The 27,864-nt window shown below is 40.1% G+C and overlaps 1 protein-coding gene across 10 annotated transcripts in view; it reads left to right on the forward strand.

Annotated features, from left to right (window-relative positions):
* hdac4 (histone deacetylase 4) overlaps window positions 1-27,864 on the forward strand; it is a 330,518-nt gene that overhangs the window by 169,709 nt on the left and 132,945 nt on the right. For all 10 annotated transcript variants that reach the window (XM_078403501.1, XM_078403498.1, XM_078403502.1 and 7 more), the window contains 4 exons: window positions 6,558-6,796; window positions 9,998-10,148; window positions 15,393-15,513; window positions 21,892-22,013. In XM_078403501.1, the coding sequence (XP_078259627.1) occupies window positions 6,558-6,796; window positions 9,998-10,148; window positions 15,393-15,513; window positions 21,892-22,013 (633 nt within the window). The remainder of the gene's footprint in view (window positions 1-6,557; window positions 6,797-9,997; window positions 10,149-15,392; window positions 15,514-21,891; window positions 22,014-27,864) is intronic.

Consider the following 27,864-nt stretch of genomic DNA (forward strand, 5'->3'; position numbering starts at 1 on the left):
ATGGAGAGAAGGCAGGAACGGGGTACTGATTGAGAATGATCAGCCATGATCACATTGAATGGCGGTGCTGGCTCGAAGGGCCGAATGGCCTTCTCCTGCACCTATTGTCTGTCTATTGTCTATATATCCTTCCTTGGAGGAACAGCACTTCAAATTTAACAGCCCAACTTCCTGTCTTCCTACCTTCCTGTCTCTACCTATATCCTTTCTTTGTCCCGCCCCCCTGACATCAGTCTGAAGAAGGGTCTCGACCCGAAACGTCACCCATTCCTTCTCTCCTGAGATGCTGCCTGACCTGCTGAGTTACTCCAGCATTTTGTGAATAAATACCTTCGATTTGTACCAGCATCTGCAGTTATTTTCTTACACTGCCTAATACATTTCAGGGCATACATTGTTCGAAAGTGAGGACAAACCAAGTTGTTGGTAATTCCAGGGCATGGTCAGAGACTGTCAAACTAAATGAGAGCAATATTATTGATTCTGAGAAAAACTGAGTGCGAGTAACACAGTCTGAAGAAGGGTCTTGACGCGAAATGTCACCCATTCCTTCTCTCCAGTGATGCTGCCTGTCCCGCTGAGTTACTCCAGCATTTTGTGTCTACTTGCTAGTAACAGTGAATGATTTGGAGATACAAGTATTTTTATCCCATCACAACATTGTCCACCAACTGACTACCTTGTGTTACTTCAGCTTGTTGGTCTCCCTTCACTTCAGCAAAGCAAATTCATAAAACAACTTAACCAAACAATAAACAAGAGTACACATGAAGAGCATCTAGCATATTTTAACAGTAGATATGTTAGCAGACCCAGCTAAAATAAACTTTGTCTTTTAAGAGTACCAAGGGAGGAAGTAGTTGAAGCTCTCATCAATTTTCTAATCCTCTGTGGTAGCATGCATGGTACCAGGGGATTGGAAGATGTCTAATGTGCTAAGGTTGTTTAAAATAAGACATATCAAAGATATAATTGGCAAAAAAAAATCAAAGGAATGGTGTAAATCATTATAAAGAAGCACGTCATTCCAAGGTAATCAGCATGGATTTGTTATGATCGGGCTGAGATAGCTTGACATTTTCTTTTAAGTAAATAATGAAGGCGGGTTGATGAGGGTGGAGCATCCATATGCTCTACACGGATTTTGGCAAAAAGCTGACAATACCCCTCATTGTTCAACAGGTCAAGCCGCATCTGTGGAGAAATGAACCAAATCTTTTAACAGGTCTGATGCAAGTTCCTTGATTTGAAACATTGTCTCAGTTTTCCTCCCTACACGCTGAGTGCTTCCAGCATTTTCTGCTTTTGTCAGCGAACTGTATGTTTCTGGTCACCATACTGAAGAAAGGATATTATAGCATAACGATGCGAAAGAGATTTCTAAGGATGTTGCCTGGACCAGAGATTGTAGTAATGAGGAGAACATTACAAAGACGATGATTTATTTGGAATATAATATATATAAGTCACCTTGGTATGCGTGTTATTGATAACAATTAAGTTAATTTGTAGAAGGGTTTGGGGTTTTTTTAACCTCAACGTGTAGTTACGGAAAAGCACTTGGCACCTAAATTCATAGGATAATGGAACAAGAATTGTGAAGTGGGTCTAACTTAAATAGATTATTTACTTTGCTAACATGGGCATAGTGGGTTAAATTGTTGCCTTCCAGTATTATGTATCCTCATTTATACATCCTAGTATTTTGCAAGCATCACAGAGGTGGAAGACTACTGAGTTTTCATTGATTTTGCTGTGGTTAACCTTGAACAGCTGTCGGCCTTGAGAGCCCACTCCAATACGAGCTACAGCTGTGCATTACTAGCATGATCGCTGACAAAGTAATAGTAAGATAGATGTGATGTCGTACTTGGAAGTTGTTAGGTAGTACTTTCATTTGGTTAATACCACTTTCGTGGGAACATGCTTTAAAGTTTCTAATGATTTGTGCACAAACTATCTAAGTCGTTGATCAACTGTCCCAAGTCAAGTTACCAGCCTATTGAGCTTACACGTTCAGATTGGGTGCAACATAATTATCTGTAGTTTGCAAAAATCTTTGCAACCAGGTGGAGCTCCTCATTGTGCAATTGATTGTGGACAGACTAACTAGCACTTTGTAATCGTGTTCCTGCTTTTCTTCGTCATTTTCTTCATCATTACTGGGTTAACTAACAATATACTACTTGTAAGTCTATATCGTCTTCCCAGAGTAATCGGGATGGGAATTAAATGTGGTGGAGGCAGCTAGATCCTCATTCCATGACAAAATGAAAATAGTTGCATCACCCACATTCCAAGAACAAATATAGAAACAAGATTTGTTAGTGGGCGATAAACCTAATTATTGCTATCCCTGATTGATTAAAGTTTCAGCAATGAAGTAAATAATTCTTCGCTTATGTAAACCTAATATTCTCACGTTCCCAACATGACGCACAAACAGGGATGACCGTATTCTCTTTGGAGCTGGTAAATATTCAATTAATTGCCATAGACTAAGATTAGATAACCTCAAGTTTTTAGTTGATAACTCCATGTGAGCAATTACCAATGAGTTGTGATGTACATACTATCGTTCTAAGTCCTGAATGTGCACATATAAGCCTGCATGGATCAGTCTTCAAATTACTCCCGACCTTCTAATTGTGTTGAGACGTAACATTTTCCATTGCAGAATATCTTAATATATCTGTTATTTCAATGGAAAGAGACTGCACTTAACCACAATGTAAATCTCAGGATATCACAGCTAAGGGAACTCTTGTACATATGAGGAGTTTTCTTCATCCCTGTCCCAACCATACTTATCATTTGGATGTACTTCAGCTTTGCATAAATTTTGAAAGGTCATTATTCTTTCTGATGATGGTAGCTACACCAAATAAATTCAAATAACTATCTTGCCTTGCCTTGCTGAGTATGCAATAAACCATGATCTTATGTAGAGGTTTTGGCAAAATATCATTTATTCCTATCCCATTGAGCCATTTTGTATCTTAATGATCTGAGATCTTCCTCCTTGGATTCCCTTTCCATTAGACTGCGCAATGTTTCCCCCCCAATGCCCTACGCCAGTGAAATTTGTTATAAGAAATTATAATTTCTAATAGAAATGGTATTGCCTCCAGCATCGGGGATGTTGCCAGGTTCAGCAGTGACCATAATGACACTCGCAGTTTGGCAAAACCCACATGATATGTTTTATTTACAGTCATAAGAAAATCCAGGGACTGCATGAGATAGCACTGACAATCTCGGGTTGCCCCAGCAGCTCAGTCCTGGTCTCAGAGAAGGAGGCGTGGTGATCTCAAGTTTTCCCTTGCTTTGAGAGGAGATGCTGGTGGTCCCTTACATACTTAATGCTCCTGTTTTTGTGCTACTTCATATTCAATATTGCCAAATGTTTATGGATTGTCCTTTTCAAATAAAATAAAACGTTGCTTTGAATTCTGGCGATAACGTGTATTTCCACTGCCCTCAATAATATTATATTATTTGGAATGTTGGTATTAACTTGCATATTGTCTCAATGTGAGATTGAAACAAAAATGTTGGCCTGAGAAAATAGTCATCAAGAAGATAAACCTTTGGTAAAGCAAATTAGAAATAAAATTCATCTTTTTGCATCATTCAAGAGAACATCTACAGATTTAATGTACACAGCAACCAATTTACAAAATCTGCAAACAATCCAGTAAGATGGACCAACAGCATTCATCTGAACTAAATATATTGTGAGAAAATTACCTTATTTCTGATTCAATTTTATCTGCAGTTAACCTCCTTATTTTACTATTCTTTCATCCAAATTCGTATCATCCTGCATTCTAAGATTAATTCAACAATACGGGAAAATCAAAGAAGTGAATTATATTTAGCTAATTTCATCAGACCCTATTTAAATTAAACAAATCATGTATATGCTGATCAATCTGATATAAGGAGACTACACTCGCTTTACGATCTTTGTTTGCATGCATTTAAGTTGAAATAATATGCTACTGTGCAACACCAGATTTGAATAGGTTGCTTGAATGCATTTTGGTAGTAGGAATAAAGAGGAGACTATTTTCTAAATAGGATGAGAATCCAGAAATCAGAGGTCCAAAGGGACTTGGGAGTGCTGGTGCAGGATTCCCAAAATGTTGATCTGCAAGTCGAATCGGTAGTAAAGAAACCAAAATCGATGCTAACATTTATTGTAACAGGCTTGTATCCAAAAACAGGGATATAAAACAGGCGCAGGTAAGGCCGCATTTGGAATATTGTGAACAATTTTGGGCACCATATCTGAGGAAGGATGTGCTGACTCTGGAGAGGCTCCACAGGAGTTTTATAAGAATGATCCCAGAAATGAGTAGACCAAAAATGCTGGAGTAACTCAGCGGGTCAGGCAGCATCTCGGGAGAGAAGGAATGGGTGAAGTTTTGGGTTGAGACCCTTCTTCAGACTGATGTCAGGGGAGACGGCTAGACAAAGATAGGATGTAGTAGGAGACAGGAAGACTAGTGGGAGAACTGGGAAGGGGAGGGGATAGAGAGGGAAAGCAGGGACTACCTGAAGTTAGAGAAGTCAATGTTCATACTGCTGGGGTGCAAGCTACCCAAGCGAACTATGAGGTGCTGTTCCTCCAATTTGCGCTGGGCCTCACTCTGACAATGGAGGAGGCCCAGGACAGAAAGGTCAGATTTGGAATGAGAGGGGGAGTTGAAGTGCTGAGCCACTGGGAGATCAGGTTGGTTAAGGCGGACTGAGCGGAGGTGATGAGCGAAACGATCGCCGAGCCTGCGCTTGGTCTCGCCGATGTGGAGAAGTTAACATCTGGAATAGCGGATACAATAGATGAGGTTGGAAAAGGTGCAGGTGAACCTTTGTCTCATCTGAAAAGACTGTTTGAGTCCTTGAATGGAGTCGAGGGGGGAGGTAAAGTGACAGGTGTTGCATCTCCGGCAGTTGTAGGGGGAAGGTACCTGGGGAGGGGGTGGTTTGGGTGGGAAGGAGCGAGTGGACCAGGGAGTTACAGAAGGAACGGTTTCTGCGGAAAGCAGAAAGGGGTGGAGATGGGAAGATGTGGCCAGTAGTGGGATCCCGTTGGAGGTGGTGGATATGTTGAAGGATAATTTGTTGTATGCGACGGCTGATGGGGTGGAAGGTGAGGACAAAGGGGACTCTATTCTTGTTATGATGGTGAGATCCAGAAATGGTAGGGAGATGTCGGAGATGGTCCAAGTATATTTAAGAGCAGGATGGAAATTAGTGGTGAAATTGATAAAGTCAGTGAGTTCTGCATGGGTACAAGAGGTAACACCAATGCAGTCGTCAAAGTAACGAGGTGGAGTTCGGGGATAGGGCTAGTGTACGCCTGGAACAGGGAATGTTTGACGTACCGGACAAAGAGTCAGGCATAGCTAGGGCCCATGCGAGTGCCCATAGCTACGCCTCGGATTTGGAGGAAGTGGGAGGAGTCAAAGGAGAAGTTGTTTAGGGTACGAACCGGCTCTGCTTGGCGTAGGAGAGTATTGGTAGATGCACATTGGCTGGTTCTGCGGTCGAGGAAGAAACGGAGGGCTTTAAGACCCTCATGGTAGGGGATGGAGGTGTAGAGTGATTGGACATCCATAGTAAAGATGAGGGAGTGGGGGCCTGGAAAACGGAAGTTATTGAGGAGATGGAGAGCATGTGAGGTGTCTTGGACATAGGTAGGGAGGGATTGGACCAGGATGGAGTCGAGCTAGGTGGAAATTAATTTGGTGGGACATGAACAGGTAGAAATAATGGATCTGCCAGGACAGTTCTGTTTGTGGATTTTGGGGAAAAGGTAAAATCGGGCTGTGCGGGGCTGGGAAACGATAAGGTTGGAGGCTTTAGAGGGCAGAGAGCTGGAAGCAATGAGATCAGTGATGGTGTTAGAGATTAAGGCCTGGGGCTCGTCTGTGGGGTCATGGTCCACGGATAAGTAGGAGGAGTTGTCTGAGAGCTGTCGTCTGGCCTCAGTCCGGTAGAGGTCAGCGCGGCAGACTATGATGAGCATTTGTCGGCACTGGGCCTGTACTCGCTGGAGTTTAGAAGAATGAGGGGGGACCTCATTGAAACATACAGAATCGTGAAAGGCTTGGATAGAGTGGAAGTGGAGAGGGTTCTCATTAGTGGGAGAGTCTAGAACTAGAGGCCATAGCCTTAAAATTAAAGGATGTTCTTTTAGGAAAGAGATGAGGAGAAATTTATTTAGTCAGAGGATGGTGAATCTGTGGAATTCTTTGCCACTGAAGGCTGTAGAGGCCCAGTCAGTGGATATTTTTAAGGCAGAGATCGATAGGTTCTTGATTAGTGCAGGTGTCAGGGGTTATGGGGAGAAGGCAGGAGAATGGGGTTAGGAGGGAGAGATAGATCAGTCATGATTGAATGGCGGAGTAGGCTTAATAGGCTGAATGGCCTAATTTTACTCCTATTCCTTATGACCTTATGAATGTGTATGAGCATTTCATTGTAACTTTGAAATTATAGTTCTGCATTAAATAACTGATTTTAACTACTTATTGTAATTTAATTTGTAGTTGATATAAGCACAGCACTGCCTCAAGTCCACACCAGTACACCAATGGATCTTCGGCTTGATCATCAGTTTTCAGTACCAGCACCCGATCCTAGTGTGCGAGAGCAGCAACTACAACAGGAACTGATTGCTCTGAAGCAAAAACAACAGATTCAACGGCAGCTTCTTATCGCAGAATTTCAAAGGCAGCATGAGCAGCTCTCGCGACAACATGAAGCCCAACTACAAGAGCACATAAAGGTGACCCAAGATATTTTGAACAATAACCAATTCAAGCTGAATATTTCTTCCTTTTTATAATTCTAGCATATGCATTATGAACAGAATTTTTAAAATATGTTTATTTTGATCCTGTCATTTCAGATACTGTGATATATTGAGTTCAAATTTATATGCATTCCTGCATGTATTTTGGTAAATTTATATCTTGCTGCATTAATGTAGGAAGTCTTGGATATATATAATTATAGAACATGTAATTGTGAACAGACCCTACCAATATCTATCTCCTGTTCAATTCGTGCATTTAAATTAATTTGGGGAACATTTATAAAATCCAGGAATTTATTGTACTGCTACTGCAGTGTATTTTAATGCAAAGTAACAGAAAACCAGGACAGTATTTGAATGTTAAAAAGTGAAACATTGTTGATGTTAGAGAAAAGGCAGTAAATGCAGATGGAGGAAATTGGAAATAGAAACAGAATGCTGGAGACACTCAATGAATCAGGCAGCATCTGTAGAAAGAGAAACAAAATGAACATTTTGGATCACTAACCTTTCATTAGAACATTCTAATAAATGTATTACCAGAATATTTTTGTTACATATTTCCCTGTTTATCCTGTAAAGAAGAGTGGGTGGAAAGACGATAAATCATTTCATTGATATTGTTGTTTTGTTCCCTCTTTGAACTCGCAACTTTGCTTTTCTCTTTCCTTTAATTCTAATATTTTTGTAGTTCCTCATTCCTACCATAAATTCCATAAATACCAAATTCCCAATTTTTGCTTCATAAACCTCCAAACCATATCTCTTCAATGGACTCTATTAACTTCACCACTAACTTCCACCCTCCCCTCAGATTCATCTAGACCATCTCCGATACCTCTCTCCCTTTTCTTGATCTCTCAGTCTCCAGCACAGGAGACCGACACTGGCGTCTACTACAAAACTATCGACTCCCTCAGTTATCTGGGGTACATTTCTTCCCACCCTGCCTCTTGCAAAGATGCTATCATCTACTCTCAATTCCTCCATCTCTGCTGCATCTGCTCCCAAGATGAGGTTTTCCATACAACTGAAATGTCCTCATTCTTTAGTGAATGTGGTGTCCCCTCCCTTCTGTCATAGATGGGTCCCTCACATGTATCTCCTCTGTGTCTCATAGTTCTGCTTTTGCTCCCCCTTCCTCCCAGATGCAACAAAGACAGAGTTCCCCTGGTCCTCACCTTTCATGCCACCAGCCTCCACATCCTCTGACATTTCTGTCACCTCCAATGTGATCCCACCACCCGACATGTCCTCCCATCTCCATTCCTTTCCGCCTTCCGCAGAGGCTGCTCACCCCTCAACTCCTTGGTTCACTCATTCCCCCCCCCATACCCAGATACTTTCCCCGGTAACTGCCAGAGATGCAATACCAGTCCTCATACCTTCTCCATGGACTGCATCCAGGGACAGTCCTTCCAGGTGAGACAGAGGTTCACTGCACCTCCGTCTAACCTCATCAACTGCCTATCTGGCGTCTTGTACATAGGCGAGACCAAGCGTAGACATTGCAACGATTTCGCTGAACACTTATGCTCAATCCGCCAGGGCCTAGTGGAGCTGCCGGTTGCTAACCACTCTAACTCCTTTTCCCATTGACATATCGACCTTTCTTTCCTGGGGTCTTCCATTGCTCGAATTAAATTAGAAGAACAACACCTCATATTACGCTTGCGTAGCTTATAACACTACCTTCTTCCGGTCCATCCGTTTCAACCCCTCCTTACCCAAAACATCACCTAAACATTTTCTTCAGAGATGCTGCCTAACCCACTGAGTTACTCCAGCATTTTGTAACTAACTTTGGGATAAACCAGCATTGGCAGTTTCTTTTTATCACAAATCTCTTCAATGCCTGATCTCTTCACATGTGGCTCTGAGTAACTTTTCCATACACTTCAAAAGTATATTTTGAAATAATATATAAAAGTAGAGGGTTCTCGTTTACTTCAGAATTCACTTAGACAAATCTTGTGAATGGCGGTGCTGGCTCGAAGGGCCAAATGACCTACTCCTGCACCTATTGTCTATTGTTTAGGATGTTGAAATTTGAATTTGGATAATGACCCTCTTTTATGTTCCCTCGTCGACATTGAAATTTATATATAGCAAATTCAGGTTGTTTTGTCAAGTTATGAATGTGGCATTATGGCAATCAGTTATTAAGAACAAGAGCACTTGGATTTCATTGACTTTTCCCATAGCATAGTGCCTGCCACTGAACCCAGCACCAGAACACAAGCCAACTCAAGTTGCAGTATGTACTATCTACAAAGTACAAACCCACATTGGCAATCCCCAGAGACCTAAAACTGTACCTTTTGAGAAGAATTAGAACATGAAAATAATGGGCACAATAGTAGTGCAAGTTTCTTCCCAAATCGTGCGTCAACCAAGCTTCAACATCACATTGTTTCAATCATAATCAAAGCATCTCATTCATAGAATTTCACAGCAATTACTATCGGGAAGCACACTCAATAAAGATATCTATTGAGAAGACATATCACTGCTTATACAGGGCAATTAGTATTTGCCAATGAATATGGTCTTTCTAGCATTGCTCACATTCTGATAAAGTAAACAAGTCCATTTAAATTATATAGGATGTGACTTTAGATTAGCCTTAGAGCTGATTGTGACTGGCTGCAATAGTCCTGAATCAGCTGAGCCAATGTGTTAGAAACATAGAAAATAGGTGCAGGAGTAGGCCATTCGGCCCTTCGAGCCAGCACCGCCATTCAATATGATCATGGCTGATCATTCCAAAATCAGTACCCCATAGAATGGCAGAGTGACTGCATGTTAAAACAAGCAGATTTTATCTCCTTCATCATCAATAGTAACAGTGCTCCAATATACTTTTTACAGTTTCTTTTAATTATATAATTAAGTGAAGAATTGGCAAATTCTTGTTTCTGTGGGCAATTTTTATTCTCAAGATTGGCGTACCCAGCTAAACTAACAGGGATCAAGGGATTCAGATTTACATATTATAAAATAATTCCTGAAACATTTTTGCATTGATCACCTATCTCAGTGTGATACTGGAGAGTTCAAGCTGTGTTCCTTTTAGTAACAATTAATTTGATGAAGGAAGGTATCAATTAAGGTATCATTGATATTTGGGCATCGGTTGCTTACCTTCTCGTTTTTTCCTTTAATTTTAAGCACCAACAGGACTTGCTTGCATTGAAACACCAACAGGAAATTTTGGAACAACAGCGTAAATTGGAGCAGCACCGCCAAGAACAGGAAATAGAAAAACAACACAGAGAACAAAAACTACTTCTGTTGAAGAACAAGGAAAAAGGCAAAGAAAGTGAGAAATTCTAGGGTCCTTGTTAAGGATTGTTAAAGACTTGCTCTGCACATTGAGTTATGCTTTTGCAATGGACATTTCATCAGAATAGGCACTTCACAGATGTATTAAAGGTAGGAGCACAAAGTGATAGTGGAGAATAGATTCCCCCTGTGTTTGAAATTAAAATGGCATTACAATTTAGTGACAGTATCCTAGACAGGTAAAATAAATTAGAATAACCAAAAATTGAATCATAATATTGCAATTAGATTGAAGTTTATTTTTATTATATTTATCAATTTCTGCAGACTAGGATTAAGGTTTTTCAACTGATTTGTCATTGAGTAAGCAGTGTTTTGACCTCCCACGACACCCATCCATCCAAATTGGCCATTACATGATTGAGATGCGTTACTTGGCTCCTAAATATGTACGAACAGATGATATATAAAGTCATATTGCAAGTAGCATACCTGTTTTACAAATATCAGAAGCATATCATGTAATACTGCACACTAAAACATTTTTATTGTAAATTTCAAAACTTTTACTGGTATTCATACAGGGTTCATAGGTTGTCAGCTCTAAATATATTCCATACTGCACGCAAATTCTCCTGTGTCTATCATTAAAATAAGTGAGTGAATTATTTGCTATCACAGCATTTTGAGTAAGACTAGTTTCTTTCTCTCAAATGACCATATAACCACACAAGTTTACATTCAATTTTCTACTGGGGTTCATTATAGCTCACGGTTGATACAGTGCAATTTAACTTCTTGTAAAGATCCTAAATGTACAAGGCCTCATTGTAGCAGTGCGAGGAGCCACAGCCCGATAGGTCGGGGTGGGAGTTGAATGGGATTTGAAATCCTAGATCCTGTAATCCGCTTCAGAATTTTAATATTGCAGTTTCAAGTTGATGTGGGTGTTTTATTGTAAAATTGCGAGTAATTTCTGTTCAATTATGGTTAAAGATTACAGTTGCTGTAGGAATTTAAACAGTTTATGTGGCCAAGAAAAGATTATTTGGTACAAGTAGATTGTCATCCATAGTTGTAAAATACTCTGTAAATGAGCACAGTTATTAATTAATGTGGAATTAAAAAGCATCTTTTTAAAATATAGATACATATTTTTAATGTTCCCTTGTATTCTGATCACAGAGTATTTTTTTAATCTCTCACTTTTTTAACACTATTTTGATCTATACCAGTAGTCACTTCTGACTCTTTTTCTGACTCTTTGCTGGGTTTCCATTGCATACTATTATTTCATACTAGTCCTGTAAAAGGAAAATGCAGGTCTACTTCTGTCAGATTGTGATACATGATCATCTGAGCATTGTTCATAATCGTCAGCATATTGTTGTAATGGATACATGTGACTGTTGTGACCCAGGAAGTCAGGACAGAAATATGTGGCATTTAAGATTTTAGCTGAAAGGTAAAGTATTGCTATATATTTTAACATTCCACCCTGTGTCATTTGGATGATGGAACACAGAACCACCAAAGACTTTTTGATTCCATGGAATTGTTCACCATTTTCAATATTTTCCAAATTTTCATTGAGATCGGGTTTTCTAGTGTAAGAGATTATACCTTTCTATTCTTCTACAATCACTCCATTGGATTTGTTTCAACAATTATTGTGTTCTCTGTGGTTAGTTGTTCTTCATTGTCCTTTACTGAGATTTAGGTCACTGGGTGTGGGAATGAAAGAGATGAAAATAAAGTGTTGTATTAGTCGCTACTACTCACAGCACTTTCCTTGTAACCACAGGCTATGCAACACTGTCTTTCACCTCTTCCCTTCCCACCATCCAGGACCCAAAGTCTAAAGAAGGGTCTCGACCCAAAATATCACCCATTACTTCCCTCCAGAGATGTTTTCTGTCCCACTGTTATTCTAGCATTTTGTGTCTATCCCCAAATATTCTTTGGGGATAGACACATTCATTTGTATTTCTCCCCATCTAGTATTCTGCAGTCAAATATTCAGCATGCCACAATGTGGTCTCATCTGCATTGGATAAATCATAAGCAGTTTTGGAATAGCACCTTATCTTCCACCTGGTCACATTGCAGCTTTCTGAACTCGGTAATGAATTCTGCAACCTAATGTCACTTGATTTCTTGGACTGTCAGTTGTTTGGTTTTTTTCTTTTTTCCCCTCTGGAAGTGGAATCATTCCTAACCTGACTAGCCAGATAATGTCTTCCTGCTCTTCATTTCAAATTCTCACATTCTTATCGCTACGTTCTTTTGTCACTGCTCTTACCTTCTAACAACTCCTGTTCACTAATGGATCAGATAGCCTTGTTTGCAACTTATTCCCATGGTTTTCACAGCTTAACCCTATCAGAAACATACCCCTTACTCACCCACCCTTCTTGCAACTTAGTAAACTCTGACCTGAAACATTGACTGTTATTTCTCACCGCATGGATGCGGCTTGACTTATTCAATACTTCCAGCATTTTCTGTTTTTGGTTTGGATTTCTGGCAGCTTTTTTGATATTTTTCTTCTCAATCTCCTTTGATATGGTAAAGGTACACCCTGTTTCTTCATGTAAACCCAGAGCAGACATCCCCGTTGATGGAATCAAAATGTCTATAAACTGGACCTTAAATCTGTGTTCCAAACCTTCCAAATAATAGTAGCCATAATGGGTTTTTTTCAGAAATGTTACAATATGCAATAATTTAGTCAGTAAAACACTGGGTGCTTTCCTACAACTTATGTTTTTTTAAGGTTGCCATCCTGCTGATGCTGGGGCTGTACTATGATAACTACGTGGCTTAAGACCAATTAAAATCTGTATTCATGAATTAGATGAAAGGACACGGGATGTATCCAAGTTTTCTGGTGATATAATGGGCTGTGAGACTTAATTAATTAAGTTAATTATTCAAGATGTTGAAAATCACGAATTGAACAAATTATTTTGGTCTTTATTGCAAGAACATTGGATCATCAGAGTAAACATCATTGAATAGTTTAGGCTGCAGTGGATGGAATTTTGTGTTTGATTGGTGGATTTAACAGAATGAGCATTAGGAACTGATTACTCTAGCTGTCGAGTCTAGAACTCGGGTGGATTATTTCAGGATAAGGTGTCGTAGATTGTTCAGTGTTATTTTTTTCATACTATGGGTACTTCATGTAAGTCATGCTTTCAAACTTTCCAGTCCCTTCCCTTCAATCGGCAACGTAACTGAGCTTGCAAATGTGCTAAGAGGTAAAAGTGCTCAGAAAGCCAGAATGGAAACTCTCAATAGTTTCTCTCAATAAGCTAATTCCCTTTTAGCAAAGTAATTTGAACAAAATGGTTCCCTATATTTAAATATAGCAAATGAGTGTTGCCATTTTTGTGTTGTAATGTAGAAGTTGGTCATGGGGATTGAACTCTTTCAGTATACAGGTAGTCTAAACTTAGAACAAACATTGTGAATCGGAAGTGGTTGAGACACTTGAAACTAACTTATTACATCATTGCCATCAAAAAGCAGCCTTTTTTTCTACAGATGAGAAAAGATACTGAGTATATCCCACAAAATTATTACAGACCCTTCACAAAACAAACCAATTGTAGGAAAGAAACTGCAGATGCTGGTTTAAATCGAAGGTAAACACAAAATGCTGGAGTAACTCAGCGGGTCAGGCAGCATTTCTGGAGAGAAGGAATGGGTGACGTTTCGGGTCGAGACCCTTCTTCAGACTAATTGTGTTGTGCTAAAAGTTTGGAGGGATCTGGTTTCCTGAGAAGTATAAACGGAGTACATATGCAAATGTACTGAATGCATGTTTAGTTTTTTTCAAAATCACTTCAAAAAATTATTGTGTACTGTTATACAGAATTAGGTACTAATTGCTTGCTTGCAACAATTAAACAAGTATTTTGAATTTCCAGTGGTTTATCACTGTTCTCGGTCGTACCAATTGCCCCTATTTTAATAAAGCTGAAGCAGCAAAAAGAGGTTACATGTCAGCAGAGTTGTCAGAAAGCTTGTGGTTATTAGCAGCAGGATACTTTGAACAGCATGTTTGCAATTGTACATTTGTAGTTGTTGCGCTGAAAGCAACTATAAAACAGAGAAACCACACTTTCTGAAATCTTTTAACTAAGACACGTTACCAATTATTGGAACCTCTACGAAACCCATTATATGAGGAGGCTGCTTCTTGAGCAAAAATGCAGTCTTTCAGATTGTAGACTTTGTAGATAACCATGATACTAAGTACAGTTACTAGGTAAAGTAAGCGAAGGCCTTTTAAAAATCTAAACTAAAATCTGATATAAAGCATCTCTTTTTGGCATTTATTTGGGATCTGATAAAACCTGTCTCAATTGGCGTTGCCCACTGTGGTCCTGCACATGACAAAACATTCTCCATCCAATCCTTGTGCATCTGCCCAAAGCTGAAATCCTGCAACCTTAAAGCCACTCAAATACCTCTTGTTGCACGCTATGCAAGAGTTTGTCATCCATCCTTATGTGATCCATATGGCTTTGTGCGGGTGATGTTATGTCTTACAGAGTTGATTGAGTTTTTAGAGGAAATGATGAAGATGATTCATAAGGGTAGGGCAGTGAATGTTGTCTCCATCGACTTTAGGCACTTGACAAGGTAGTCCATTCATGGTAGTCCATTCCAGAAGGTTAAACACATGGGTTACACAGCGATTTGATAGATTGAATTCAAAATTGGCTTGGCCCCAGAAGATGGAACATAGGGGTGGAGGTGTGACTGTCTGGAGGACTGTGACCTGTGCTGTTCTGCAGTGATGAGTGCAGCGAACTCTGTTTTGTAATGTAACATATATAAATTATTCAGACTAAAATGTAGGTGGGCTGAATAGCATGTTTATGAAAATTTGTGGAATTGTGGATAGTGAGGGAGTGTGCCAAAGGATACAGCAGGATAAATCTTTTGAAAATGAGAATGGAGAAAATGGCCGATATAGTTTAATTTGGACAAGTGTGTGGTGTTCGGAAGTCAAATGTAAGAGAAACGTTTACTGTGTATGGCAGGATCCTTAGGAGCATTGATCTACAGAGGGATCTTGGAGGCGCAAGTCTACAGCACCCAGAAATTGAACATGTATGTTGATAGGATGATTTAAAAAAAAGGCATATGCATGCTTGCCTTCATGGTGTGTAAAAGTTGGAAAGTCATGTTGCAAATGTACAAATTTTGTTTGACCACATTTGGAGCATAAGCTTTAGATAACTCTGTTTCTGTGTATGTTTCCTAGGTGCAGTAGCAAGCACAGAAGTGAAATTAAGACTTCAGGAGTTTGTCCTCAATAAAAAGAAAGCTGCAGCGCATAGGGCAATAAACCATTCCATTCCAAATGACCCAAGATATTGGTACGGGTAAGTATGCCGCTTTGTTGTGATAAGACAAATACTGACTTTCCTCGACTAACAGAACACTTGTCCAAGACAAGCTACTGAGAAATCCACACTTTCCCCTTTCCATCTGCAGAATGCACTTTTTTTTCCTCTGTCGTGACGCATCCAACATACCAAACCCAGAATGCTCCAACAGCACAATGTTTCGCTGAAGAACTAAATCTGTTTTGATCCAGCTTGCTCCATCTGCATGTTAAGGTTTTAGTTTAATGAAACTTTGGGCTCGTCAGAAATACATCTTATTTTCTTGACTGATGAGGCAGAAGGACTGGTCAACAATTATCAACAGTGTCCAGAAATACTGCAAAACTACTATCTCAATGTTTAAGAAACATTTAAACAGGTACATAGATATGACAGGTTGAGAGGGATATAGGCCAAAGGCTGGCAGGTAGATGGGACATGTAGATGGGACACGTTGGCCAGTGTGGGCAAGTTGGGACAATAGGCCTGTTTCCACGCTGTAAGACTCTATGACTCTGCTTGGCACAGATGATTAACTTCCAGTAATGAATGTTTCATCTAGCCCCTGCCTTGCTTTCCACTCCTACTCAGCCCTTCTTCCCCCCACCAGAAAAGATTATAGTATTTGAATTGCTGTGACTCTATGCTAGGTGGTTAGTAATGTTAGGGTAGAACATCCACAATCAGTAAATACCCCCTGATTCTACTAGCCCCTAGAGCTCTATCTAACTCTTTTAAGTTCATCCAGGGAATTGGCTTCCACTGCCTTCTGTGGCAGAGAATTCCACAAATTCACATCTCTGGGTTTATCCAACTTTATGTTATGCAGGTGCTAGTGATAGATTTGTGCAGGTACAAATCCCCAGTATGTCACAGCCTCTCTCCTCAGTGCATTAGTGATGCAGTTTCTGAATCAATTTGTTCATGGTGTGTACTCTCACAAATTTTTAACTAGCGAATTGCCAAAAAAATCCACTCTTGTATTTTATTCTCCACTGCATCCTTAACCTGGCTGCTGATGTTGCATCTGATTTGAAACATCCAAAGTGCCTGTAAATTAGTGCTTCAGTAACATGGATGATGTTGCAGTGTCTCAGAGACTATGTCTGCAATTTTATATTAGTACTTAAACAAAATAACTTGTTAGAAGTTTAACTATCAACAATCGTACATTTTTAAAATATTTTTTTTAGGTGGTGCTTGTTCCCAGCCATTACCCGATCTCCATTTTTAGACCAATTATTTAGCCACATAGCTATTGAGCATGGATCACAAAATAAATTTAACTTTCTAATTAATTAAGTTTATGAAGATTGGCATGTCAATCGCAATTTTTCACTGCTATCCCTTAATGGCCCGTAAGCTGCATGCACCGCTGAGTTCCTCCAGCACTTTGTGTTTTTACCATGAAAGAGTTTCTTCATCTGCATTTAGGAGATTGAAAAAGAATGACCATTATTAAGAAGTGAATGATACAAATCCATTTTGCAATCTTGATCCTTGTAACCTTTCACAAACAGAATTCTGCAGTAACATAATGATTTAAAGGTCAAGAAAATTAATTTATTGCCCCGAGACTATAATACAGCTTTCTGAAAAAACTTTTCTCGTGTCAGTGCGAAACTTTTTCTCATGAAGAGAAGAATCTTGCTGACTCGTCTCCAATCCAAATCACCAGCTCTCACTTACTGAAACTTCAACTCTGCATGAGCAGAGTGAAACAGTCCGAGTCTTCCTGTGTTTGTTCCATGTCTGCCCTTTCGCTTAGCCACTGAACTTCACATAGTTAGAATCAGGAAACCCTGTCTTCAGTGGGGATTCCGGATCTGTAAAATAATGGCAAAGGATTTTTTAAAAACAATTTTACTTCCATTTTTTGAATTATTTATTGGGGGGGGGGTTAAGGCTTTTTAATTAAATTTGTTTTTATTTTAATCATGTATTTCTGTTTTAATAGCTTTTAAATCTCACTATCAGAAACATATAAACCACAATGTTCCATCCACAGATTTTCCTTTCTCTCAAAGCATTTTAAGCACATTCCAGGGGCAGGATCTCAGCAATTCACCTCTAGGCCTAATCGCTGGTGAGCCTTGCCCATCCATTCCAACAGTGCAGTGAGGTAGCAAGATTCTTTTGACTCATTTCCCTTTTGCTTTGCTCAAAAATATCTTCAATTTTTCTTGCTACAAGATTGCGCCTCAGTAAGAGCAACTATAATTTTCTTTTGAAAGTAACCTATAAGACCATGGGAAATCACTCAACCTGCCTCTTCCCCCATTGCAAAACCAATGCCAACTCTGAGTCAATAGACAAGCTGCAGCATGCAGATTGTGTTTCTACATAGTCAGATTCATGTTATTGACTCATGCTTGTTGACTCGCTGGGATACCTGTAAAGGTGGGTCTAGCTCTCGTCATCCAAAAACAAATCTATTCTATCAACTTGTCTCCATTATACAACACTGCCGAAAGTCTGGTAAATATGGACAACTTCCCATATCCTGAGAGTCACCTACTGGCAAAAGTAGAGGCAGACATTGTCCATCACCTACTGAGAGCTGGCAGAATCTTTGTCATCTGGCCCACTTTGGACTTAGAAAGGATGAAACATAGGGACTGCTCTCAAATGGTTATATATTTTGCAGATGGTTCAGAAGCTGGCCGTTTCTTCTCAAGGGTCAGTGGTCAACAGTTTGTAGGGGTGGGGATAATGTGGGCCATTTCAAAGGACAGTCAAGCACTTGCTTAAATGCCCCGCAGTGCTTACTTAACCATAGATGATTCTGCTTCGTACAGAAGGAGTCCTAAGCAATAACTTGGGACCTTTATGGTGAATCATTTAAATTTAGTTATCCATCTCTGAAGAATTTGTTTTTTATTTATTATCAGTACTGTATAATCCAGTACAGAGCACAAGTGAAAACATTGATATGCTCACCACTTAGCAACTACCATTCATCCAACTTAAGGAAATAGGACAAAAATTCGAATAAAATGATTTTCTTTTTCTTTTTTTCTGCTTCAATGCTGCTCAACTAATTATGCCCTAAGGTGTAATTCCACTCCTAGCTGGATCATTCGTTTGTAAATATCTGCAAGTAGTTCACTGGAGCATTACTACTGATCCCGAGCCTGTCCCCAGTCAAAGCTGTGGATATGACCTCCTAACCATGCTCTCTGGCTAGTACTCTGGAGCTGAAACAGCATGATCTTCCTTTCAATTGTTAGATTTCAAATACTGAGATTAGTGCAGGAAAGTGATGCAATAAGATCACCTATGATCTTATTAAGCAACTACAAGTGGCCAAATGGTTTAGGTTTAGATTATTATTGTCATGTGTGCACAGAAATGCAGTAAAAAGCTTTGTATTGTATGCTATGAAATCAGAGCAGATAATTTCATAGATAAATACAATCAAGTCAAACTCAAGCACAATAGGTAGAGCAGAGGGGAAGATATGGAGTGCAGTATAAAGTTCTCGGTTTTGTAGCACACCAGTTCCAGAGACAAAGTCAAGTGTCCGCAATGGGTTAGAGATGAATCGGACAGTACTAGGAAGGACCATTCAGAAGCCTGATAATGGAGGGGAAGAAGCTATCCTTGAGACTGGTGGTGCATACTTCCAAGCTTCTGTATCTTCTGCCCAATTGGAGTAGGGAGAAGAAGGAATGACCGGGGTGGGACAAGTTTTTGATTTTGCTGGCTTCTTTTCTGAGGCAGCATAGAGTGTAGATGGTATCACAAAATGCTGGAGTAAATAAGAGGGTCAGGCAGCATCTCAGGAGAGAAGGAATGGGTGACGTTTCGGGTCGAGATTGCGGTGCATTTAGATAACAGTAACAAGATCGTTCCGAGTCAGCATGGATTTACGAAGGGGAAATCATGCTTGACTAATCTTCTGGAAATTTTTGAGGATGTAACTGGGAAAATGGACAGGGGAGAGCCGGTGGATGTAGTGTACCTTGACTTTCATGAAGGTCTCACATTGGAGATTAGTGTGCAAAATTAGAGCACATGGTATTGGGGGTAGGGTACTGACGTGGATAGAAAATTGGTTGGCAGACAGAACGCAAAGAGTGGGGTTAAATGGGTCCCTTTCAGAATGGCAGGCAGTGACTAGTGGGGTACCACAATGCTCGGTGTTGGGACCGCAACTATTTACAATATACATTATTGACTTGGATGAAGGGATTAAAAGTAACATTAGCAAATTTGCAGATGACACAAAGCTGGGTGGCAGTGTGAACTGTGAGGAAGATGCTATGAGGTTGCAGGGTGACTTGGACAGGCTGTGTGAGTGGGCGGATGCATGGCAGATGCAGTTTAATGTGGATAAGTGTGAGGTTATCCACTTTGGTGATAAGATTAGGAAGGCAAATTATTATCTGAATGGTGTCAAGTTAGGAAAAGGGGACGTACAACGAGATCTGGGTGTCCTAGTGCATCAGTCACTGAAAGGAAGCATGCAGGTACAGCAGGCAGTGAAGAAACCCATTGGAATGTTGGCCTTCTTAACAAGAGGAGTTGTGTTTAGGAGCAAAGAGGTCCTTCTGCAGTTGTACAGGGCCCTAGTGAGACCACACCTGGAGTACTGTGTGCAGTTTTGGTCTCCAAATTTGAGGAAGGACATTCTTGCTATTGAGGGCGTGCAGCGTAGGTTTACTAGGTTAATTCCCGGAATGGCGGAACTGTTGTATGTTGAAATACTGGAGCGACTAGGCTTGTATACACTGGAATTTAGAAGGATGAGAGGGGATCTTATTGAAACATATAAGATTATTAAGGGGTTGGACACGTTAGAGGCAGGAAACATGTTCCCAATGTTGGGGGAGTCCAGAATCAGGGGCCACAGTTTAAGAATAAGGGGTAGGCCATTTAGAACAGAGATGAGGAAAAACTTTTTCAGTCAGAGAGTTGTAAATCTGTGGAATTCTCTGCCTCAGAAGGCAGTGGAGGCCAGTTCTCTGAATGCTTTCAAGAGAGAGCTAGATAGAGCTCTTAAGGATAGCGGAGTCAGGGGGTATGGGGAGAAGGCAGGAACGGGGTACTGATTAAGAATGATCAGCCATGATCATATTGAATGGTGGTGCTGGCTGGAAGGGCCGAATGGCGTACTCCTGCACCTATTGTCTAGTGTCTATTGAGATCCTTCTTCAGATTTCTTCAGTCTGAAGAAGGGTTTTGACCCGAAACATCACCCATTCCTTCTCTCCTGAGATGCTGCCTGACCCACTCAGTTACTCCAGCATTTTGTGATATCTTCGATTTGAACCAGCATCTGCAGTTATTTTCCTACATAGAGTGTAGATGGAATCGATTGTTAGGAGTCTGGTCTGTGTGATGGACTGGGCTACACCTACAACCCAAAACTATTTAATGTGATTTTGGGCAGAGATGTTCTCAAACCAGGTTTGGGGCGGCACAGTGGCGCAGCGTTTGAGTTACTGCCTTACAGCGCCAGAGACCCGGTTCAGTTCGGACTATGGGTGCTTGTCTGTATGGAGTTTGTACGTTCTCCCTGTGACCTGCATGGGTTTTCTTTGAGATCTCCGTTTTACTCCAACATTCCAAAGACATACAGTTTGTCGTTAATTGGGTTAGTATAATTGTAAATTGTCCCTCGTGTATGTAGGATACCGTTAGTGCGCAGGCCTATTTCTGCGCTGTATCTCTAAACTAAACTAAACAAGTTGTGATGCAACCCGACAGTATGATTTCTATGGTACATCTGTGGAAGTTTGTCAGAGACATTGGAGACATGTTGAATTTTGTAAGGAAATGTGTGTGTTCCGCTTCTATCTCCTATGTTCTGTGTTTATACTTTCCTTATTCTGGATAGGAATCAGAAGATAGAACAATATCTTGGAATTCACTTTCTAAAAGAGTGGTGATAATAAACTTAAACATAACTTTCAAAAGGGAATTGGATATCTCAAAAAGGAAACTCGGGGCCATGGGAAAAGAGCGGGGTGAGTGGAGGTGGGATAGCTTTGATATTGACATGGGCAATGAAGCATTCTATTTGAATGATCAGTTACAATCAATTAATACAGTCATCCCTGGGGATTGAACAACGATAAATCTTCTCTGGTGCGCCCTACTAAAGCTGTTATGCATGCAAGAGAGTTGGGACCAGTGACTTTTTCTGTATTTGTTATATTTATGATAAACTTGCAATTTTTGGACAGTTGCAAAATGCATTACATCCATTCAGGTATATTTGATGTTTATGAAATGTTTTTAATTGACATTCCAAGTGGTATTTTGTCCATTAATCTAAATTCATCTGTGATTTCATTTTACCTGATTTCTGTGATTTCATTTTACCTGAATTTTAACCTGATTCTTTCCCATGGTTTATTTTCATTGCAGTAAAACCCAACATGGTTCACTAGACCAGAGTTCTCCACCTCAAAGCAGCATGTCTGCCTCATACAATCAAACAGTCCTGGGGATGTATGATCCCAAAGACGACTTCCCACTCAGAAAAACAGGTAATGTTACAATGAAATGCAAAACTTTATAAAGCAAGTCAAATTTACACATTTTTCTTACTTTATGTTTGAAACATAGAAACATAGAAAATAGGTGCAGGAGGAGGCCATTCGGCCCTTCGAGCCAGCACCACCATTCATTGTGATCATGGCTGATCATCCACAATCAGTAACCCGTGCCTACCTTCTCCCTATACCCCTTGATTCCGCTAGCCCCAAGAGCTCTATCTAACTCTCTTTTGTATGCAACCAGTGAATTGGCCTCCACTGCCTTCGGTGGCAGAGAATTCCACAAATTCACAACTCTCTGGGCGAAAAAGTTTTTTCTCATCTCAGTTTTAAATGGCCTCCCATTTATTCTTAGACTGTGGCCCCTGGTTCTGGACTCCCCCAACATTGGGAACATTTTTCCTGCATCTAGCTTGTCCACTCCCTTTATAATTTTATATGTTTCTATAAGATCCCCTCTCATCCGTCTAAATTCTAGTGAATGCAAGCTCAGTCTTTCCAATGTTTCCTCATGTGACAGTCCCGCCATCCCGGGGATAAACCTTGTGATCCTTTGCTACACTGCCTCAATAGCAGGGATATCCTTCCTCAAATTAGGAGACCAAAACTGCACACAATACTCCAGATGTGGTCTCACCAGGGCCCTGTACAACTGCAGAAGGACCTCTTTACTCCTATATTGGAAGCAGAGCTTTCTGCCTGCACTATTTTTGTTTGTATTAAGATATTTCAGTTATAACTAGAAACAGGAGATTCAGTGGTACCTGACTGGATACACAAATAACACTGGCAGGTGTATTAACTGGATTATCATTGGCTAATGCTGGTATTTTATTGCTCAATTTTGTCTTTCAAATGCTTTATTGCTCCAGTGGTTAACCTGTAAAGTTCTGACTTAAAGTAAACATCTCTTAGTTGCAGTAAGTTGCATTTGTGCCAACTGTATACTGAATGGCCTTAATTTATTGGAATAATAATTCTTAGTGCAAATTACTGTTCTTCATAAAAAATATCCTTCTTGTCAATTGTTTACTACAAATGCTCTTGACTCCTTCGTTCAATTTTTTTAAATGTTTATGCAGAGGAATCTGATATATTCCTTTGATCCTCAATTTACAGTAAGATATGTTTGTAAATGTAAAAGTGCCTCACTGTGGCACATGGTTTTTAAATTTAAACTAGTAATCTAGGAGCCTGGATTAATCATTCAGAAAATAAGAATTTGAATCAAATAAAATCAGTTTAGTTTCATTTAGAGATCCAGCGCGGAAACAGGCCCGTCGGCCCACCGAGTCCACACCGACCAGTGATTCCCACACATTGACACTACCATACACACGCGAGGGACAGTTTTTTACATTTACACCAAGCCAATTAAACAACAAAGCTGCACGTCTTTGGAGTGTGGGAGGAAACCGATCTCGGAGGAAACCCACGCAGGTCACAGGGAGAATTTACAAACTCCGTACAGACAACGCCCGTAATCAGGATCGAAGCCGGATCCCTATGACACTGTAAGCCAATAGCTCTACCGCTACACCACCGTGCTGCCCAGATAGAGTCATTGAGTGATGCAGTGTGGAAACTGGCCCTTCGGCCCAACTTGCCCACACCGGCCAACATGTCCCAGCTACACTAGTCCCATCTGCCCACGTTTGGTCCATATCCGTCCAAACCTGTCCTATCCATGTACCTGTCTAACTGTTTCTTAATTGTTGGGATAGTCCCTGCATCAACTACCTCCTCTGGCAACTTGTTCCATATACCCACCACCCTTTGAGTGAAAAACCTACCCCTCATATTCCTATTAAATCGTTCCACCTTAAACCTATGTCCTCTGGTCCTTGACTCACCTACTCTGGGCAAGAGTCTCTGTGCATCTACTCGATCTATTCCTCTCATGATTTTATACACCTCAATAAGATCACCCCTCATCCTCCTGCGCTCCAAGGAATAGAGTCCCAGCCTATTCAACCTCTCCCTATCGCTCAGGCCCTCTCGCCCTGGCAACATCCTTGTAAATCAACTCTGTACCCTTTCCAGCTCGACAACATTTGTCCTATAACATGGTGTCCAGAACTGAGCACAGTACTCTAAATGCAGTCTTATACAACTGCAACATGACCTCCATATACTCAATATTCTAACTGATGAAGGCAAATGTGCCAAACGCCTTTTAGACCACCCTATCTACCTGCAACTCCACCTTCAAGGAACCATGCCCCTGCACTCCTCGATCCCTCTGCTCTACAACACCCTGCAGAGCCCGACCCTTCTGTGTACGTCCTGCCCATGTTAGACGTCCCAAAATGCAACACTTCACATTTCTTTGTATTAAATTCCATCAACCATTCCTCAGCCCACCTGGCCAATCGATCAAGATCCTGCTGCAAGTTTTCACAGCCGTCTTCACTATCTTCAAAACCACCCACTTTTGTATCATCCGTAAACTTGCTAATCTTGCTGTGTATGTTCTCATCCAAATCATTGATATACATATTTCAGACTTTGAATAAATTATTCTTTTAAATATCAAGAGAAAAAAGGCACCATGAGTTTTTAAAAATTAATTCACTGGGTTACTAATGACTTTCAGTGAAAGATTCCTATAACTCTTATAACCAGCCAATTTCTATGCTCAATTTCTCTGCGCAACTGGGCCACAGCTGCTTTGCAGTAATGCAGAAAATTAATTTTAACAAATCTTTTGAAAGCATCACAACATTCCCCATCACAACTTGAGTAAAGTCACTAGTTAAAGTGGGTTTGTCCTTCTCATAAACTCTTTGTAATATGCACCTCAGGGTGTTAAAAATAGCATTGACTTTGCTCTTTTTTCAGCATTTTGCATGACCATAACCAGATGCTGAATCGCACCGGTCTTCCATCTTTTTGTTAAAAAAATTGGAGGATGGATTAATACCATTGATTAATCCTATTAATTACCATTGATTAATACGATTGAGACTTGAACCATGGACATATTATCCTTGCTCTGAACATCTGTTCAGATCTGCAGATCATCTGAACCGCAAAACTAGCATCTTTCTGACAAAAGTAGATAACTGTCTTACTGTTTCCTGTTCACAAGAAGCAAGACAAATCCAGTCTGCCAAATACTATCCCATTTAGCCTGCACTCGCACTCAATCATTAGCAAAGTGATGTCATTGCTAGTAACAAGCAGTTCTTGTCCATTAGTGCTCAATTTGGGCCTGACCTGGACCCCCAGTCCAATGTTTGGTCCATATATATAAATGTGGGAAGGAGAACTGAATGCCAGAAGTGAGATGATTCTGACTATGCCTCAGATCAAGAAAGCTTTTGACAGTATTGCACTGGGTAATCTAGTAAAACTGAAGTCAGAGAAATAGAGGAAAAAAATCTCCACTGACTGGATTCATAACCAGTACAGAGCAAGATGACGGTTAATGTTTCAGGTCAAAGCCACTTTACCCAATTGACTGTTTTTACCTTGTTTTATTTTTTCCACAACTATTTTATATGGAATATTATGATCATTGTTTCTAATTGCTCCTGTCATTGATACTACATTTAGACTGACTAATTTTCTGTAAAAGTGTCCAACAGTACCAGCTTTTGCATTAGCCTAGAAATATATAGATTAGGCAAGTACTCCTGAACACACTTCAGAAACTTTTCTTATCATATCATAACTCCAAAGACGTATAGGTATGTAGGTTAATTGGCTGGGTAAATGTAAAAAATAAATAAAAAAATTGTCCCTAGTGGGTGTAGGATAGTGTTAATGTACGGGGATCGCTGGGCGGCACGGACTTGGAGGGCCGAAAAGGCCTGTTTCCGGCTGTATATATATGATATGATATGATATGATATCATATCATATATATACAGCGCGGAAACAGGCCTTTTCGGCCCACCAAGTCCGCGCCGCCCAGCGATCCACGCACACTAACACTATTAACACTATCCTACACACACTAGGGACAATTTTTACATTTACCCAGCCAATTTACCTACATACCTGTACGTCTTTGGAGTGTGGGAGGAAACCGAAGATCTCGGAGAAAACCCACGCAAGTCACGGGGAGAACGTACAAACTCCTTACAGTACAGCACCCGTAGTCAGGATCGAACCTGAGTCTCCGGCGCTGCATTCGCTGTAAAGCAGCAACTCTACCGCTGCACTTCCGTACCGTGCCGATAATTTGAAATTATCCTCTTCTTTTCACCATTTATGTTATGGCCATTCTGGTCTGTGTACGGTTCAGTTGCTTTCCCAATTCTCACTTCTCTGTAGTTTAAACAAATTTCTGGATTTTTTTAATTCAATATTTTCCCATTCATATAGTTGAATTATAATGAGGCAATATCAAAAACTTGGGATTAAATAGAAGGACAGGTATGAATTTGAATTATTCCTGGATGCAAGGTTATAGAAAAGATGGGGAGTAGAGGAAAGATGACAATATTGATTAAGGAGAATACTGCAGCACTGGGAGAGATGTCCTGGAAAGATCAAGGGCAGCTTTATGTTAAGGGGAAGATATTGAATTTTTAAAAATCCAGAAATTTGTTTAAATTTTCATCCACAGCACTACTTGTGAGTGTGTTGGTCCCAGCTTTGTTGAAGTTCCAGCCCATTTAGGTCCCAATTCCCTCCAAAACTGGTCTCAAAGCTTCATGAAACCCCTTCCTCTTGCATTATCTCAACAGTTATGCATTTATTTGTACAATTCAAGACTTAATCAGATGACTTAATTCAGACTTAATCAACAGGCTCGATTGCTAGTGTGTTCCATTCCAAGTGTCCTTATTTGAGTTAATGTTATGAATTTAGACCAAGATTATTTACGTAAGGCAAAATAATGGTAATTGTCTGAATTTGGTAACCAGATCTCCGAGCAAGGACATAGTGCTCACTCACTGGACTACCGCATTGGACTTTTAAAAACAATCTGTATTTTGTCGTGTATTGAAAGCATCATTGTTTTGAAAACATCGAAAATGAAACGTTGTAGGAAGACATGTTTTAATTATTATTCATCTTTTCCCCTAACATATTTGATATTGAGTTGATGGCAGATAATCACTTCGCAAATTGGTCCTGTTCTAATCCACATTGAGGTCTATTTCTGTTCGGGTATAGTCCAGAGATCTCTTCTAGCATACCAGCACATTAACTACATCCTCTTTTGCTTCTTCAGTTAGACATAGACGATCCCATGGTAATAATTTGAAATTATCCTCATTTCCAAGTCAATATTTGCAGTTCAATCAACATCATTGAATCACATTAAGTATTCATTATTTTACAGTTTATGAGACATTTTTGTGTGCAAATGGATGGTGAGGTTCATCCATTGCAACGTTCACTATGTTTTAAAAGTATTTAATTCTTCATTAAAAATGCATTGGGACATAGAGTACTAGACGGTGGTGCTATCTATGGTGGTGCAGTCCTGATTTTTGGTTACATCCTTATTCCTTTGGTTTCTTTGCACATTTGACTTGTAGTTCACAATATCATCAGGTAAGGGCAAAGCTTGATCATTAAAATATTTTAAAAATCCTCCAGTAAAGACAGAGTGGGTAGGAAACCCTCAGCGGGTCAGTTGGGATCAGTGGAAAGAGAAACAGAGTTAATGTTTAAAAGACCTTTGTCAGAACTAGGAAAGAGAGAAAACTCTTTTAAGTTGCAGAAAGATGGGAAATGGGTGGATAGAACAAATAGAATATTTCTGATGAAGCGAAGTTAGGATTGCATTGAGCACGTATTTGTTTATTATTGTCACATGTACTAAGATACAGTGAAAAGTATGTTTGCACTCTATTCAATTAAATCAGATCATACTGTATAT

The sequence above is a fragment of the Rhinoraja longicauda genome, chromosome 8 (assembly GCF_053455715.1).
Source record: "Rhinoraja longicauda isolate Sanriku21f chromosome 8, sRhiLon1.1, whole genome shotgun sequence".
Classification (NCBI taxonomy): domain Eukaryota; kingdom Metazoa; phylum Chordata; class Chondrichthyes; order Rajiformes; family Arhynchobatidae; genus Rhinoraja; species Rhinoraja longicauda.